The sequence below is a fragment of the Zalophus californianus genome, chromosome 10 (assembly GCF_009762305.2).
Source record: "Zalophus californianus isolate mZalCal1 chromosome 10, mZalCal1.pri.v2, whole genome shotgun sequence".
Lineage (NCBI taxonomy): Eukaryota > Metazoa > Chordata > Mammalia > Carnivora > Otariidae > Zalophus > Zalophus californianus.
The window spans coordinates 5,649,979-5,665,971 of NC_045604.1; the positions used below are offsets into that span (position 1 = coordinate 5,649,979).

The following is a 15,993-nucleotide window of genomic DNA, read 5'->3' on the forward strand; positions in this document are numbered from 1 at the left end:
CTGACCGTGGCTGGGGCAGGGATGAGACCCTCGGCCCCAGGTCCGCTGGCATGGAGCTGGAACAGGGAGGGAGGTGTCGGGAGTCTAGGCACGTTCAGAAACGTCGGAACCTAAGAAATGACATCTGCACCCAGCTTGGCTTTCCGTGTCCGGCAACTGAACCAAGGTTGGGTCGTGGAGTAGCCTGGCTGTGCAACCCCAAACAGTCACCAATCCGGATCAGAGTGAGCTTCAGGGAGCAGCGTGGGGACAGCTCCCCACACGCACGCATCTGGGCATTAGCACAGCTGGGAAGCCAAACATGCAGAGCGGATGGCCCAATGAAGCCTCGTGTGACACCCCTGATGGAAGGGTTTATGGGAACAGTGAGTTTCAGTGGGTTCTGGGGCAAGAGGGACCTTAGAGGGCCAGGTAAGTGTTGGAGGTGGGTAGGGCAAAGGGGAGCAATGGGGGTCTAGATGGGAGGTCAGTTCCTCCGAGTGCCCGGGTGGGTGGCTAAGGAATCGCTGTGGTCAGGTCCGTGCTGGTCCTGTTTCCGGCTCCGCCAGGAGGCAGCATTTCCTGGAGTATCTGCATCCCATCAGATGCCGCAGGTCCTACCTCCGACCCAGCAGCCGGGGCAGAATGGGTTTCGGGTCCCCGGGCCAACCCCCGGCCCCACCCGTGCTGGGTAAGACTCAGCACTGCACAGCGACTTACACCGTCCACTATGGTTCCTGGCTCTCTTGCACTGTTGGATCTGCTCACTGACCCCGGGAGGAAGATCCAGCTCTTTGAAGTTAATTAACCTGTCCAAGGGCATCTCGCAAGGGACAGACTGAGCTCTTTTTGTCCCCACACATCTTGCCGCGTGAGAGAAAAACAGAAACTAGGGAAGAAACTTGTCACCATGAGTGGTGAGGGCCCTGAAGGCGAGACTGAAGACTGATGAATACACGGAAGGAATTGGAGCCATGTCTGGTGTCTGGGAAGCAGTGATTTCAGATGAGCTATGAGAAATGAGCCAGGGAGGTAACTGCTTTAAGTGTGAAGTGGGAACAAACTTTTATTGGAAGATGCCTCCTCTTCCTTGAGCTCCACTTTGGTATTGTGAGTCTCCCACATCGGCCCAGCCTGATTTCCACTCCATTTTGATTTAATCCAGGAGACCTGTCTGGCCCCTAGCTGGCCTCATGTCTACGAGTTCCAGATCTGACCACCCGGCCAGTTCTGTGACTAGCACCCAGATAATAGGGGGAGAGGTTTGGAATGGGTGTTCCCCAGAAAGGGGGTCTAGGTGAGAGATTTTATTTTATTTTATTTTTTAAAGATTTATTTATTTATTTGAGAGAGCGAGAATGAGAGAGAGAGAGAGAGTACATGAGAGGGGGGAGGGCCAGAGGGAGAAGCAGGCTCCTCGCCGAGCAGGGAGCCCGATGTGGGACTTGATCCCGGGACTCCGGGATCAGGACCTGAGCCAAAGGCAGTTGCTTAACCAACTGAGCCACCCAGGTGCCCTAGGTGAGAGATTTTAAATGGAAGGAGGGTTTGAGCACTTTTGGGGAAGAAGAATGAATCTGTATCTTTTCTGTAGGATGGGGGGAAGCATGGTATTTCCCTGGCTCAGAAGGGAAGCCAGGGTCTCAGCTGACACCTCTGGGTTCATTTATGGGAAGCCTTCTTCTCTTCATAGAAGGATCAAGAGGAAGTTCTGGGGGAGGCGGTGCCCTCCTTTCCTGTGACCTCCAGTAGTCTAGGGGCTCAGTTTGTGAAACTTTCCTGCCGTTCACTGTCCCTTGTGCAGTGCAGAGACTAAGCCTCTGCTGCAGAGCAGATCCCAGGCTGGGGGAAGATGTGTTGGGCATGGAGAAGAATCACAGACACCACTTCCCCGTTGCTTCCACCATCTGTCTCTTCATCCCTCCCTCCACTCCTCACACCAAACCCCTCTCCTACCAGGAGCAGGCCTCTCGGTTCTCCCCTCACCCATACCCCTACTTCTCCCAGTCCCCAAAGCACCAGGTTCACACCGACTCCTTCAATATTTATTGTAGAAAACAAGGAGCATGTTGGGAGAGGGCTCCAGACCTGGCCAGTGGGTGTTCTAGGGGCCAGCAGGGGATGGAAGACAATGGTCTGGACACCTCACTGGGTGGCAGGCTGTGTTCTGAGGTCCATGAAATTGCTCAAGAAGTTGATCAGATCAGTTCCGGCCTTCTTGACCAGGGGCGTTAGCTGCTCCTGTGTCTTCTCAAAGTAAGCCCTGTATGTTCAAAGGATTAGAGGTCAGTTCGAGAGACCGTAGGTGCTGCCAGGGGCCTCGTTGCTCGTGGGAGGTGAGACCCAGCTCCCCAAACTCTAGGGCCTCGTCCATCCTGGCATGGCAATGCTCCCAGGAGGGGAGGCAAGCCCTCCATTGAGTAGAGGAACAGATTCTAGAGAGAGAAATTCAAAGCCTAGTTCCTGCTGGCCCTCTCTGTCCAAGAGGTCCCTGGGATCTACAAGGTGGTGAAGGAATTATTCTCTCCAACTTAAACCTCACCCTCTCTAACTCTCACACTTGAGCTCCATCTTCTGTGCAACCTCCCATCTTCTCTTCTCTCTCTCTATAGCTCCCTGGTTCCTGAACCCCTTTCTTTCTTTCTTTGTTTCTTTGTTTCTTTGTTTCTTTCTTTCTTTCTTTCCTTCTTTCTTTCTTTCCTTCTTTCTTTCTTTCTCTTTCTTTCTTTCTCTTTCTTTCTTTTTCTTTCTTTCTTTCTCTCTTTCTCTCTCTCTTTCTCTCTTTCTCTCTTTCTTTCTTTCTTTCTTTCTTTCTTTCTTTCTTTCTTTCTTTCTTTCTTTCTTTCTTTCTTTCTTTCTTCTCTTCTCTTCTCTTTTTTCTTTTTTCAAAGATTTTATTTTTAAGTAATCTCTATACCCAGTGTGGGGCCTGAACTCACAACATGGAGATCAAGAGTTGCATGCTCCATTGACTGAGCCAGCCAGGTGCGCCCCCTGAGCCCCTTTCTCTAAGACTTACTTGGCCTGGGCCTGAAGCTCTGGGCCCTTGGCCTTCTCCACCAGGTCCTTGCCGTAGTCAGTCATGGTCTGGAAGTACTGAGAGACCAGGCTCTGCAGATTCGGCTCCTCCGCCTGTCTCCGAACAAAAGCCCCTACACACACACACACACACACACACACACACACACACACACACACACACACACACACACACACCCCTCGTCAGCTGGGTCCCCAGCAATGAGTCCTGGCCTCCTGCCATACCTCTGTCAGTAGCCAGCCCCCTCTCTCAGCCCCCTCCCCAAACAGGTACCCAGCTCCAGGTCTTTGGATGAGCTTTCTGAGCTTTAGAGAGGGAGTGATCTTTCTTCGGAGCACTCTGTCATGGGAGCACAGACAGATGTGTAGCTAGGACCCCTAAGGGCACCTTCTCCTTCCTGGGACCCCTCTCCATATCACACTCACCTTCCAGGCTACAGACGGTGAGGAGAAGCACAGCCAAGGCAAGCAGTTTCATGGTGGTAACAGTGGGGATGGTGGCCTGGAAACAGTTGGGGGTGCGGGAGGAATGAGCTTCAGCCCCTCCCCAGAGACCTCTACCTAGGTGCCCACTCCACCCTGGTTCCCTCCCTTCCCACCATTAAAACCTGGCCCGCTCTGGATCCTGGCCACACCGCTCGCTCCCTTACCCTACCTGGTTGGCGTCTCTGCCCTTGCTGTCTGTGTCTGGCCTGGCTGGGGAGACGGGAGCTATATGCATTTCTGCTTCCCCACCCCCCTGTCAGGTGATAAGGACTGTGGAAGAGCCCCAGTGGGGCAGGGCCCACGTTGGAGTAAACAAGGGGGAGAAATGGGGGAGGAGGGGACAAGCATGTGGGGGATCATGATGATGAGGTGGGAGGCAGGGGGTGCAGGTCTTAGTGGAGGCCAAGGGGGTATACTTCAGGCTTAGTCAACTTTCATTCTTTTGGGGTCTGGGGCTAGCTGTCTTTGGATTTGAATGCTGCAGGAAGCAGGATTCCTAGTTTTCTTCCAGAAAGCCCTGACATATAAGCCCTCAGCCCTTGGTAACTTTGTCCCACTGTGGCTAGATTTTGTCTCCCCAGCCCTATCCCCTTCACTGCAGCTTTTGGTAGAGAGGTATTGGGGAACAGAAGAAAGGGGAAAGGAGTCGAAATCAGGAGCATTAGGGGATTGAGGGGAATGAGGATTAGGAGAATAAGGGTTAGGGCCAGAGGGCAGGTGTGATTGAATCTGTCCTGTTTTCAGTTAATGTGTAATGAGATGAGGGAGAAAACAGGAGAGCCCAGAATGACCCTCCTGAGGGCTGATAAGTGAGTGCACCCTACCCCCAATAAAACAAATTCAGAAAGTAGCCTCTGCCTTCTCCTTCCCAAACGGTGGGCTCCGGCAAGAAAGGAAGTGAATGAGAGTCTTCTACCAAGGATAAAGGTTGAAGTTCCCTGGTCACTGGATTACCTTATCATTCTAAGGTGATGGTCACCCAATATGAGTCAGCAGGGGCCAGAGCATCCCTCTGACCAAGGCTCCAGCCCCTGTGCCAGCCCTAATTGTGAGGGAGGACAAAGGTACATTCCCCAAGCCCGAGGCATTTGGGTGAAACCAGCTAAATAGATATCAGAAGCATTTGTACCTTTTGCCCTTTTGCCCTCAAAGTGTACACAGAGAGCATTCTTGAGAGATGGAGATGGAGGTGTGAGGGCTAGTGAGGGAAGTGACCGGGGCCTTAAAAAGTCTTACTCCATCTGCAATTATTCCTCTGCAGAGTGCTTAGTACTTGACTGTCCCTGGCTCTGGAGTGGAGTGCATTTGGGGGCCAGAGCCCGTATTCCTTGATTTTATCTGCCAACTATACCTGGGCAATGAGGAAGGGTTAGCCGATAGGGGGCAGTTGCTTCCGGGAATCATTCTGCCAGAACTAAGGCTGCGACCCCTGCTCCTCTGCCCCAAACTCTCACCCAGTCCCATTCCACCAAGAGAACTACAAGGTGAACTTTGAGAGGTGTAAACCTCCGTGTCTCCGTAGGGGGAGCGGTACTTTCGAGTAGTACTCATCTGGAGGTGTGTACTGTGTTCCGTGGCGTACTATGGGGGGCTGTGAGGAGTCCCTAGGGGGCTCGAAGTAGGGGGCACCTGGGAGCCGTATGAACCAGGGTTCGAATGCAGCATTCGCGATCATTCCCTCTGCCACCCTTCACAAAACGGAAGCCTCCAGGCTGTGCGGCGAAAGGAGTTTCAGTGGCCCAAGCTCCAAGATGCTCCCTCTGGTGTCTAGTACATTCACAGCGTTTTCCCGACCTTGTTGAGGCCGGGGGATCTAAGGCCATCTACTTGAGTTAAGTCTGAGGAGCAACCAGTCAAGTCCCGCCCACCTCTGCAGTGCTTGGGTTGGAGCTCTCTTGGACCTGATGCTTCCTCCTCTCCCATTGGCCCCTGGGAGAAGCAGGCAGCTTTTTTTTTTTTTTTTTTTAATCGATTGGGCGGGGCCCAATCAAGGGAGGGTCGGGTCTTTGATGTCTTTTTTGCCCGATTCCAAGATGGCGCTCATGACCACGCTGATAATGCAGCGTGAAGCCGCAGTCCTGCCATCACTCAAGATGGCTGCCCCCATCAAGATGACCGGGGTGTGCCGGGGGAAAAGGGGCAGCATGATAATCTGAGACGGTAAGGGCTATTGCTTCATTCCAAGCCTCCCCTTGGGGCCTAGGAATGGAGAGCAGAAAGACTGGGAAGCTGGGTGAGGTCTGTGATGGGAGCTAGGATTAGAGAATGGGGGAGGGGACGGGGTGACAGGTGGGGTGAAGAATCAAAGATGGGACGGGAGTGTGCCTTGGGTTCAATCTCCCCACCGGTACCCTCTCCCCACTCTTCCTCTTCCAGGTCTAGCATCGGACCATGTGGAAGTTTCTGGGACGGGGGAGTCGGATGATGGGGGGTGGGACCCGTGGGGGGGAGAGGGAGCAATAGCGTCCTTTCTCAGGCTAACCCCGGCCCCTCCCCTGTTCTCTGGACTGAAATGGGGAACACACTGGGCCTGGCACCGATGGGGGCTTTGCCCCGCCGGAGTCCCCGTCGAGAGGAACCTCTGCCCAACCCTGGGAGCTTCGATGAGCTGCACCGGCTATGCAAAGGTGAGAACTTGGCATTTGGGTGTCTCACGTTGAAGGGGCAGAGGAGGGGAGGGTCTTGAATGCTGGGTGTCCCGTGATGGGAGCAGGAAAGGGGAGATCCCAGCTGGGGCATCCAGGCTCCGGGAGGATCAGGTGCCCGAATGGAGTGGAACATTTCGCGGTAGGACTTGAAAGGAGGTCAGTGCCTCCAGAGTGTTTTCAGTGGGATTGCAAGGGGAGACTACTTCTTGGGGTAGGGGTTCCTTGTCTGTGCTTATATTCCTCCCCTCCCCCTCCCCTCCACCCCCTTCAGATGTGTTCCCAGCACAGATGGAGGGAGTGAAGCTCGTTGTCAACAAGGTTCTGAGCAGCCATTTCCAGGTGCTCCCACTTCTCTGGCCCTCCTTACGGTTCCTCTCTGCCTATCCCTGGATCCTCTCCTCCTTGCCTTTGTACTCAAGCCTTAACCAGGCTATGTGGGACAAATGAGGGAGGATGCGGGGCTCTCTTTACTTCCCTTGCCTGGGGGACTTGTTGCTTTTAGTTTTGGTGACCCTCTGTGTATGCTGGGATATTTGGGATTCTTATTAGGCCTTCTAGATGGGGAGAAGAGGAAGGGTGGAACGGGGATTGAAATGGGCAGGAGTGCTTTCCTCCATGACTTCTCTTTCCTCAGGTGGCTCACACTGTGCATATGAGTGCCCTGGGCTTGCCAGGCTATCACCTCCATGCGGCCTATGCAGGGGACTGGCAACTTAGCCCCACCGAGGTGAGGACTCCTCACACCTGGGTCATCTCCCTCAAAGCCCAGCCGGGACTCGGGTCGAGAGGAGGAGGAAATGAGTGCGTTATGGGGAAGAATGTACAGGGCACCTGCTTCTCTGTGTTTCCTCTGAATGGGAGTGGGGGAAATATTTGTGTGATGAGCCGGAGTTTGTCTCTGTGGCTCCACTAGGGGGCGCTGGGTACTGTTAAGAAATCCTGGCTGGTTGGATGGAAGCTGAGTGGTGCCCCCCCCAGCTCAGTGTTACTGTGTCTGCTCTTCAACAGGTGTTCCCCACTGTGGTAGGGGATATGGACAGCAGTGGCAGCCTCAACGCCCAGGTCCTGCTCCTCTTGGCAGAGCGGCTCCGAGCCAAGGCTGTCTTCCAGGTGACCCATGGTTCCTGCCTCCATCCTGAAGCATTTCCTCTTTCCCCATGAGTGTCCTGCTCGGGGGGGGGGGGGGGGGGGGGGGGGGGGGGGGGGCTCCAGGGAGAGGAGCCGGGCGGGGAGGGGGGGCTTTACTCCTTGTTCTCCCTACCCAGACGCAACAGGCCAAGTTCCTGACGTGGCAGTTTGATGGCGAGTACCGAGGAGATGACTGTACAGCCACTCTGACCCTGGGGAATCCCGACCTGATTGGGGAATCGGGTGAGGAACTGGGGCGGGGTGCTTTGTATCTTGGCTGCCCGCTTGCTGATGTTGCCTCTGCCTTCTCATCGTCTGTACAGTTGAGGGATTAGAAACTTCTTGGGCAGGCTGGGGTGGGGGAGCAGGCCTGGATGCCGTCCCTGGGACCGACTCCGTGTCTCCCCACTACCCCACAGTGATCATGGTGGCTCACTTCCTGCAGAGCCTCACCCATCGGCTGGTGCTGGGAGGAGAGCTAGTTTATCACCGGCGGCCAGGCGAAGAGGGCGCCATCTTGACACTGGCTGGGAAGTACTCGGGTACGGGGTGAGGAGGAATCGTGACAGGGAGGGGAGATTCCGAACTCGGTGAGGGTTGCTGGCCTGTGTCCTGCTACGGTAACGCTCCTTGTCTCCCGCATTTTGGTTTTTACAGCGGTACACTGGGTAGCGACACTGAATGTGGGATCAGGTGGGGCCCACGCAAGTTATTACCACAGGGCAAACGAACAGGTGAGACTACCGATGCCGTCCCCCGCCCCAGCAAGTCAGTGGTGAACTTGTGCCCCCCGCACGCCTCCAAAGGCCCCGCTGCCCTGCGGTGCTTCCCACCCACACGGCACAGATGTTTCCCGCATGCCTCCGTTTCACTGACCACGCCCTCCCCGTCAGGACTCCTCTGGTCCTGACTGACACACATCCTTCTCCCCTCCTTGCCCGTGGTTCGCAGGTCCAGGTTGGAGTGGAATTTGAGGCCAACACAAGGCTACAAGACACAACCTTCTCCTTTGGTTACCACCTGACTCTGCCCCAGGCCAACATGGTGTTTAGAGGTAAGGGTTATGAAGATGGCGTTTGGAGGTACGGAGGGACCGGGCGGACAGAGGGAGGAGGCAAGCTTGCTTCTGAGCCCTGTCTCCGAGCCTGGGAAATAACCTCGTGTGTATCCTGTTCCCCAACAGGCTTGGTGGACAGTAACTGGTGTGTGGGTGCTGTGCTGGAGAAGAAGATGCCGCCCTTACCTGTCACCCTAGCCCTTGGAGCCTTCCTCAATCACTGGCGCAACAGATTCCACTGTGGCTTCAGCATCACTGTGGGCTGAGGGGGTCCCAGAGCCAGCCCCCACAGACGCTGGAACCTCCAAGTCAGGTGCCCTAGGGCCAGAGACTAGGCCCCCTCTCCAGAGCCCACCTTGCCGGGTGACCTGTGGGTCCCAAGAGCAGAGTCGGGGACAGGACCGTGCCCTCCTCCGAACTGGAGCTCCCACAGGGGCAGCTGCTGCGGCAGTGGTGTGAGGCCCCCACCTCTGCCACCGGCCCCAGGCTCCTCTTCCCATGCTCTTGTGGCTCTGGACTAAGGGAGGAGGATTAAGGGGTGTGTCTGGCCAACTTTTCTCCCCTCACTTCCCCCCCTCTCCGTTTCCCTATCGATTAAAGCTCCTAGCTTCTTCCTCTTCAAAGCAGAACAGTCTGCATGGGATTAGCTCCCTGTCCTGTTTTCCGTCCCAGAGTCTCCCAGGGCTGGGAAGAGGAGGGCTGAAGGGCTAAACCTTTGACCTCAGAAAGTGCCCCCCGCCTCCATTCCCAGAAGGAGCTTCTTTACCTCTTAGCCTTGAGGCTTCCTCCTTCCCCATCTTCCATGCTTCCAGAGAACAGCTCTGTCCCCGTGATCATCCCCCACCAACCCCAAGACTGCATGAAGAGGCAGTTATTGCTTTAGTCTTTCATTGCAACCACTGGGCTCCCTTTCTACTGGTCCCAACCTCTGGGCCCCCCCCCCCCCGCCCCAGCATTTTCCCCTTTCCAGTCCAACGTGTGCGGATGGCTGGGCTGGGGAAGGAGGCAAGCTGGGGCCTCAGCTGCAGATCTCCTGGAGCAGTGGCATCATGGCGGACAGTCCCTGGATGTGCTGGATTTGGTACCCGTATGCGTTGTTAATGCTCCGGAGCTCAGCCAACAGGCCCAGCAGCTTCGCATACAGAAACCTTTGGAGGAAGTAGTGGGGTCACCAGGGAAAGAAGAAAGTTAGGTGGCTGAGAGTCTTGTCTTGAGGTCCTGCTCCCCTAAACTTTCCTTCAGTGAAGCTAGGTCTGAACACTAGAGAAACTCATGCTCTGGTATGACAAATTTATCAAAAATTCCAAGGGTCCCCGAGGTCTTCTCTCACCATGCTGTTTTTCTTGAACCCAGAGGTCTGAGGGCCAAGTGTGAAGAAAGCCCCAGACTTGGTCAGAACTTCACCTGTGTGGAATCTGTGGATCTGGCCTTCTAGAGCAGGTTCTAGAAGGTGGGTGTGTTCTATGGTCTAAAGCATCCCTCTTCTGGCCAGACTGGCTTGTTGAGGAACAAATGAGAACAAGCAGAATGTACCCCAGAGCCTGGATAGATCATGGACTGTTGAGCCAGGGACTGGCTTTGGCCATGAAACTGAATGACCATAATAACTTCAAGGGGGATGAAAAATTAAAGGAATGGGCCAATGGAGAGGAAGGGAAGGGTGAAGGAAAGAGAGCAAACAAGAATCTTGGAAGGCTGCTTTAGCCTGCAGAGTTGGATGGGTAAGGTGATGGATGCCATCAATCTCAAGAATGCTATTATACGGAGCCTGTGAGCTACTACTTTGCATCTCTACTGAATAAAAAAAAAAATCTGGAAAAAATCAGATGAAACAGCAGTAGGAGGGATTTGGATGCCAGAACCATATGAGGTGCGAGGGAAGGACAAGAGCCCCCAAGGGACCTGGTTTCCCAGAGGAAAGGACAGTAAAAGCATTCCTCCCGAGCTCCGTGTTTCCCTCGCCTTCCTGCCCCCGCGCAGCCTCCAAGCCCCTAGGCTCCCCCATACCGATCCCGAGGCCTTGGCGGCTGGCCTTTGATGTAGCTCTGCAGGGTCAGTGCCATCACCTCTTGCAGACGATCAATCTCCTCCCTCCGGGTAACCCCAGGCCTGTCTGTAAGAGAGGGGGGTGGGGGACGGGAAGGACAGATGGGGAGCAGGCATGGGCCTACAGCACGCTGGACCCAGGCTGGGTTTGAAGCCAAATCCCTGGCACGGAGGGATTCACAGGGCTGGGAGTTTGGGCAGAGGTGGAGGAGCAAAAGTTCTGGGCTTTGGGGGATGCTCACCGGGAGAGAAGAGGGCCATGGCGGCCATGAGCACATACTCAGGCTCCTGGAGCTGGAGTCGCCTCAGTGTGGCATGGAAGCGAAAGAGCAACTCTAAAAACTCCTCCTGGAACCCCACTGTGGGAGATGCTAGCCTCAGGATCCTTCCGGTCACCCGGCCACAGACCACTCGGCAAGGGCCGCCTACCCGCGGGCCTCACCGTGGACGCCGTCCTCCAGCGCGTAGCAGAGCGGCCCACAGAGGAAGTTTCGTGTTTGGAGACAGAAAGTGGTATTGAGTGCGATATGGCAGATTTCAACCGCTGCTCCCTTGAGAAGGGAGATCTGGTCCTCCATGGGCAGGGACCTGTGGGGAGCAGACAAGAGCATTTTAGGCTCTGCCCTGAACTTCAGAGAGGGAGAGGAGCTCCCAGTTCTGCTTGAGATACTTAAAACCAAAAGAGGGAATTCAAGACCTGGTGCTTGGAAAGTCTGCAAGATGGGTTTAGAGGGTCAGTGACTGTTTTTGGTGTGTGTGTGTGTGTGTGTGTGTGTGTTTATAATTTATTGGAGGGTTTTCCTCCTGAAAGGTAAGGGGAGGTCACATACCGGAAGAGGGGCAGATCCTTGGTGAACTTGATGACTTGCTGTACCATGAAAGTGTTGACCTCTGCGAAGTGCTTGAGCAGAGGCAGTGCGGGGACCGGGATGGGCAGGCGCTGGTGGTGGATGAACAGATGAGCTGGCGGCTGCAGAGATCAGAGCCCGAGTGAGTGGCCCTGGCCCCAGGGCTCTCTCCAGCCCTCTCCTGGAAGAGTTCCGGGCTGAGGAGCCTGTCAACGGTGGGGTTCTGGGGAAGTCTTGTCCTCCATATTGGGGCACGGCACACCCGCCCCCTCCCTCGGGTCAGCCTCCTCGGGCGCCCTGTTGGTCCCCTTTCAGCCCAAAGCCCATATAAAGGCTCACCCTGAACTGCACAAACTGGTCAAACATGGTGCCCACGTGGCGGGCGTGGGCCCCCAGGAGTGTCTGGACTAGCTCTTGCTGCCCCTTGCTCAGCTGCACAGGTGCCCACTGGGCCCGCCTCTGGGCCTGCTTCGCCCGCCGCTGGACCAGGGCTTCTGCCGACAGGATCACTGTGCCCAGGGAAGATGAAGGCCAGTGCCATTGAGACCCGCGGGGAGCACCTCTCTCTGCCAGCCCCCTGTCTGGGAGCCTTCGGGTACCATGAGCGACGAAGGATGTGGGGAGGGAGCAGCATTCCTGCAGCCTCCTTGGGCGCGGCTGAAGTCCTAGAGGCCCCAGCGGATAGGGGATCCCTGGCCACCTTCCCCAACCCAGGAGGCCCCACCGCGGAAAACAAGGTGCCAGCTGGGGGAAAGGAGGGGTGGAGAATAAAGTGGTCGCCGTGAAGGGAGATGTTTGGTTTCTGGGTGACCACTGAAGAGGGAGGGCTCTTGGTTCCTAAAGCATCACCTTCTGTTTACATAGCCCTATAATGTCAAGGGTTCTGAGGTTAAATCTCGCTGGATGAAACAACCCTATGGGTAGAGGGTAGACAAGGCAGATGTTATTGTCCAGATTTTTCAGATACACAAGCGGCTGGCATTCCAGTGGCAGGTCCAAGGTCAGAAAACACTGAAGTGATGCGAGTCAAGATTTTTTGACTTCTACAGTTTCTGCTGCTCCATATTGAAAAGTAGCGTGCTATCACGGGAAAGCAAGGGCTTGGGAGTCAGATGGAAGGGTCTGAACATGGACGCAGTAACTTTGTATCTGAGTGAGCTCCGGCACATTGACTTCTGTGAGCTCCGGTGACATGGTCTGTTGGGAGCATAGCCTAATTATGTGGCACAGAATAATGGCATGCGATGATTCATTCAACAGTCATCAAGTACCTACTAAGTGACATGCACCTTACGTGAGAGACAGAAATTCAAGCCATGTGGTTATCTAGGGGAAGAGCAATCTGGGTGGAGGGACTGGCAAGTGCAAAAGTCCCCAGGAAGGTGTGCTGGGTGTGCTTAAGGGTGTCACTGAAGTCAGTGTGGCTGTGAGTGATGGGGCAAGGCGGAAAGAGTAGGAGAGGAAATCTGGGGGGCTGTATGGGGGAGTTAGACCACGAGATCTCGGACCGTAAGAGAGGCGGGGAGCCTTTGGGGTTTTGAGCAGAATAGAAACATCTGACTTGTCTCCAAAAGCTTACTCTTCTTGTGTGGAGAATATGCTTTGGGAACGAGGGCAAAGCGGAGAGACCTAGTCAGTGGGTTTTTGCGTTGGTAGGGGGCCAACTCACTTTCCTTCTTCATGCCAGCATCTAGGCACTTCTGCAACCTGCAGGCTGGGCAGTGGCGCCTCTGGGCCTTGTTGACCTTACAGTTTCCAGCAAAGGGGCAGGTGAGACCAGTGTTTTTGCTGACTGTTCGTCTGTGAGAGATGGAGACGTCCGGGAGGGTGGTTGCGGATGGCAGTGAACAGGTGGTATGTGAGGGGCTGAGAAGATATGATCTACAAGGATGTGTGGGGACGTGGGCTAACCTGAGCTGTGCCCAAGGGTCCCTAAGGGTGGGTAGGGTACAACACATCTCAAGCACAGGGGCACAAGATCACTGGCTTGGTGCTTTGCAGGTAGTGAGTACAGAAGAAGTGCTCTTGACTAAGGGGTTGTGACCACAGGACAGACACGGCCTTCCCCCTATTATTCTATTTATGCCCCTATTTATGAGATGTTGAGGTTGGCAAGATGTAGCATGCTAGCCACAGCGCAGTTAGGCTCCATGAGGCAGGAGTAACATAGCTGGACAAGCTCGGGCATGTGCCACAACTCAAAGGCTGCCTGGTGGGCAGTTTGGCAGGTTGTTTCTCCTGGGGAAGAGGCTCTTACCTGAAGAAGCCCTTGCAGCCCTCACAAGTCAGGGCGTGGAAATGATAACCGGTGGCTCGGTCCCCACATACCATACAGCTCCTTGGCCCATCCTCCCCACTGGCCATGGCTTCAGATGTTGCAATGGCCGTCACAGGCCCCTGGATGTGGGAAGGGTTAGCAGTCAGCTGAAGGCCACCCTTGACGTTCTTCTCCCCCTTCTTTAGAACCTCTTCCCAGACCTGCCCTGGGCCTGACCCTCTGCATTATCTGTACTTTATTGCTTTTAGTCTCTGGCCCCCAAAAGATTTCCTACCTGCTACTCTTAGGCCTGTCACCCGCAGGCCACAGAATCTGGTGTGGGCTGCCTCTCCCCAGACTTCCACTCTGCCCCTACTTTCCCCTTGGTCTCAGGACCTGCCAGTGTTTGCAGTTAGGGATTATGGCCCTCTGTACCTGGAAAACAAGGAACTTCTGCTGTGTATGGCCTCCAGTTGTTCTCAGCAACTACCTAGATAAGGCACAGACTCTGGACCCAGGGCAAAGGCCCAGGTGGGAGGTTTTCCCAGCATGCCCATGGTGTAGGTTGCTGGCACCTGGGGGACCTCATGACTCACTAGAAGCTGCTGCTTATCAAACCCATGGAGATCTTCCCTACTACTGAGCTTCAGGCTAGATCTGTAAGCCTCCTTTGAACCTGGATCTTGGACAAGCTGGGAAGAGAGAAGGAGAGACAGAGCAAGGTTTTTCACGTGCAGTTTGACAATAGTAAAAGAATAGGCATACCAATTGCACAAGGCTCCCAAAAGGAAGGTTCTTGGAAAGAGACCGGGGTCTCGTTAAGAACTTATGCAAAGAGCTAGTGAGATCTACACTTCCTAACAAGGGAGGGCTGAGAATTACATCAGAGTGTCCTCTTAACAAATTAGAGGTAGTAGTTAGGATTGATTTGAGGACTCTTGCACCGAGCTGGCTTCGTGGGCATGTGACCTGTGCAGGCACACAGGACCCTGGCCTCGAGGGGTCTCGGGTTTAGTTTAATGCTCTGCCATTGCTGTCTTGAAATTCTCAATGGTTTTTGAACAAGGGAATCTGCATTTTCATTTTTCAGTGGGCGCCACAAATTATGCTCTTGGTCCTGTCTGGAGCCAAGATGGACTTCTAATGAGTAGGTTTAAGAATCGCAAGTAGGAGTCTTCACCAGGGTTGTCTAAGTGCTTCATTGGCACTGAAGAATATTTTTGCAGGGGAGAGAGAGAGAGAGAGAGAGAGAGAGAGAGTGTGTGTGTGTGTGTGTGTGTGTGTGTGTGTATTCTCCCAATATCTATGAACAGAAAAATATCTCAAGAGCTATTTGGATGTTTTGGGGATGGACAATATGTTAGTTATGTCTATGTCTATATCTATCAGATCTATGTTGGATAGATCTGATATCGTACACACACCGGAATAAAGTCCAAAGCTGAGTCTTCTTATTTGAAAGGTCCTTCTCACCACAGACCTCCCCGGGTGTTTGGGCTTCTGCACCTGTACGGTCTTCTCCCACTAGAAATAAGCATTTTCCTTTTTTTTTTTTGGTCCTATCTTTTTCTTCCATTAAGAGTTCAATTAGAATTAATGTTGCCCTAAATATGAGTTTAAAACCCACGTGCAGGTTGGAGTCATAAAAACACAGAGACAGGGAGGAGACAGAGCCTTGCTTAGGTCCCCAGAATGAATTGTATAAGCTATTACGTTTTGCAATAAGTGGAGTTCCAGAGAGCACAGGTGCTTAGATCTGGTTCTTGGGAGATGCTGAGCACATCTCTGTGTGTGTGCATCTGTTGGTATGCTCGCCTGAGTGTGACTGTGAGAATGTGTACTCATTCATTTAATCAACAAATATTGACTGACCACCTACTCTGTGGTAGACAGGAGGGATGAAAAGATGAATAAGATGCTTTTCTGGCCTTATGGAACTTAAATGTGCTAGTGAGGAAGACAGACCTTTGCACAGACATAAAGAAACATAATCAGATCAATGACGGTGCTGTGCACAGAGCATATGGGACCACAGAGGAGGGGCACCTAATCCGCTTTGGCAAAAAGGTGTTGAGGAAGAGGCAGGAAAGGCTTCCTGGAAGAGTGACAACTGGGTTGATTTTGAAAAGATAATGAGGAGTTAGGTGAAAACAAAATGCAGTTCAGAATGCAGAGAGTGCAACCTGAGAAAGTTCCAGAAATCAGATACAAAAAGGTGTGTGTGTTGTCGAGCCACACACAAGCCTCTCCTGCTGGAGCCCAGCACTTCAGATTGGGAATGGGAGGGGAGGATTCTGGAGAGGTGGGCCAGGAGGCCGAGGGGTGGGCAGGGCCAGTTCACGGGGGACCTTCTGTCTCCCAGACTAAGTAGCTTGCATCCATCAGAAGGCTTCTGAAGAGGAAGCGGAGAAAGGACATGGGCAGACCTATTCTGGATTGATCTGTCTTATTCTCAATATCTTACGTTGCTGGCTTTTTGGAAGACGGATTTGATGGCGCAGGACC

At 53.9% G+C, this 15,993-nt stretch overlaps 3 protein-coding genes across 8 annotated transcripts; 1 reads left to right on the forward strand and 2 right to left on the reverse strand.

Moving 5' to 3' along the window:
* Positions 1-2,010: 2,010 nt before the first annotated feature.
* APOA2 (apolipoprotein A2) lies at positions 2,011-3,528 on the reverse strand. The gene is made up of 3 exons (XM_027612546.1): positions 3,445-3,528; positions 2,999-3,131; positions 2,011-2,242 (listed from the first exon to the last, which is right to left on the reverse strand). The coding sequence occupies exons 1-3, from the start codon at positions 3,494-3,496 to the stop codon at positions 2,125-2,127; spliced, it is 303 nt and encodes a 100-aa protein (XP_027468347.1). The 5' UTR covers positions 3,497-3,528; the 3' UTR covers positions 2,011-2,124.
* Positions 3,529-5,538: 2,010 nt separating this feature from the next.
* On the forward strand, positions 5,539-9,254 carry TOMM40L (translocase of outer mitochondrial membrane 40 like). Of its 4 annotated transcripts, none has more exons than XM_027613135.2 (10): positions 5,539-5,664; positions 5,881-6,131; positions 6,424-6,491; positions 6,787-6,879; positions 7,161-7,262; positions 7,418-7,523; positions 7,700-7,822; positions 7,938-8,014; positions 8,232-8,334; positions 8,464-9,249. In XM_027613135.2, the coding sequence occupies exons 2-10, from the start codon at positions 6,017-6,019 to the stop codon at positions 8,601-8,603; spliced, it is 927 nt and encodes a 308-aa protein (XP_027468936.1). In that variant the 5' UTR covers positions 5,539-5,664; positions 5,881-6,016; the 3' UTR covers positions 8,604-9,249. The 4 variants fall into 4 exon arrangements, with proteins under 4 accessions (XP_027468936.1, XP_027468938.1, XP_027468937.1 ...); XM_027613136.2 differs by having other exon boundaries at positions 5,600-5,664; positions 5,981-6,131; positions 8,464-9,251; XM_027613137.2 differs by lacking the exon at positions 6,424-6,491 and having other exon boundaries at positions 8,464-9,254.
* NR1I3 (nuclear receptor subfamily 1 group I member 3) lies at positions 9,216-14,587 on the reverse strand. 3 transcript variants are annotated; one of them, XM_027613132.2, is made up of 9 exons: positions 13,924-14,587; positions 13,489-13,628; positions 12,901-13,031; positions 11,571-11,740; positions 11,214-11,353; positions 10,826-10,971; positions 10,626-10,742; positions 10,345-10,450; positions 9,216-9,485 (listed from the first exon to the last, which is right to left on the reverse strand). In XM_027613132.2, exons 2-9 carry the CDS (start codon positions 13,593-13,595, stop codon positions 9,356-9,358), a joined length of 1,047 nt encoding a protein of 348 aa, XP_027468933.1. In that variant the 5' UTR covers positions 13,596-13,628; positions 13,924-14,587; the 3' UTR covers positions 9,216-9,355. The 3 variants fall into 3 exon arrangements, with proteins under 3 accessions (XP_027468933.1, XP_027468934.1, XP_027468932.1); XM_027613133.2 differs by having other exon boundaries at positions 9,330-9,485; positions 13,784-14,587; XM_027613131.2 differs by having other exon boundaries at positions 9,330-9,485; positions 12,901-13,628.
* Between the last annotated feature and the right edge of the window lie 1,406 nt (positions 14,588-15,993).

Coding starts and splice junctions, on each gene's coding strand:
- TOMM40L (XM_027613135.2), top strand. CDS start 6,017: ATGGGGAACACACTGGGCCTGGCACCGATGGGGGCTTTGCCCCGCCGG. Junction 6,492..6,786: donor TTCTGAGCAGCCATTTCCAG/GTGCTCCCACTT, acceptor CTCTTTCCTCAG/GTGGCTCACACTGTGCATAT. Junction 7,524..7,699: donor CGACCTGATTGGGGAATCGG/GTGAGGAACTGG, acceptor ACTACCCCACAG/TGATCATGGTGGCTCACTTC.
- NR1I3 (XM_027613131.2), bottom strand. CDS start 13,189: ATGTGTTGTACCCTACCCACCCTTAGGGACCCTTGGGCACAGCTCAGG. Junction 10,972..11,213: donor AAGGATCTGCCCCTCTTCCG/GTATGTGACCTC, acceptor TGCTCCCCACAG/GTCCCTGCCCATGGAGGACC. Junction 10,451..10,625: donor CATGGCCCTCTTCTCTCCCG/GTGAGCATCCCC, acceptor CCTCTCTTACAG/ACAGGCCTGGGGTTACCCGG.
- APOA2 (XM_027612546.1), bottom strand. CDS start 3,496: ATGAAACTGCTTGCCTTGGCTGTGCTTCTCCTCACCGTCTGTAGCCTG. Junction 3,132..3,444: donor CACCGTCTGTAGCCTGGAAG/GTGAGTGTGATA, acceptor GTGTGTGTGTAG/GGGCTTTTGTTCGGAGACAG. Junction 2,243..2,998: donor GAGCTTCAGGCCCAGGCCAA/GTAAGTCTTAGA, acceptor TTGAACATACAG/GGCTTACTTTGAGAAGACAC.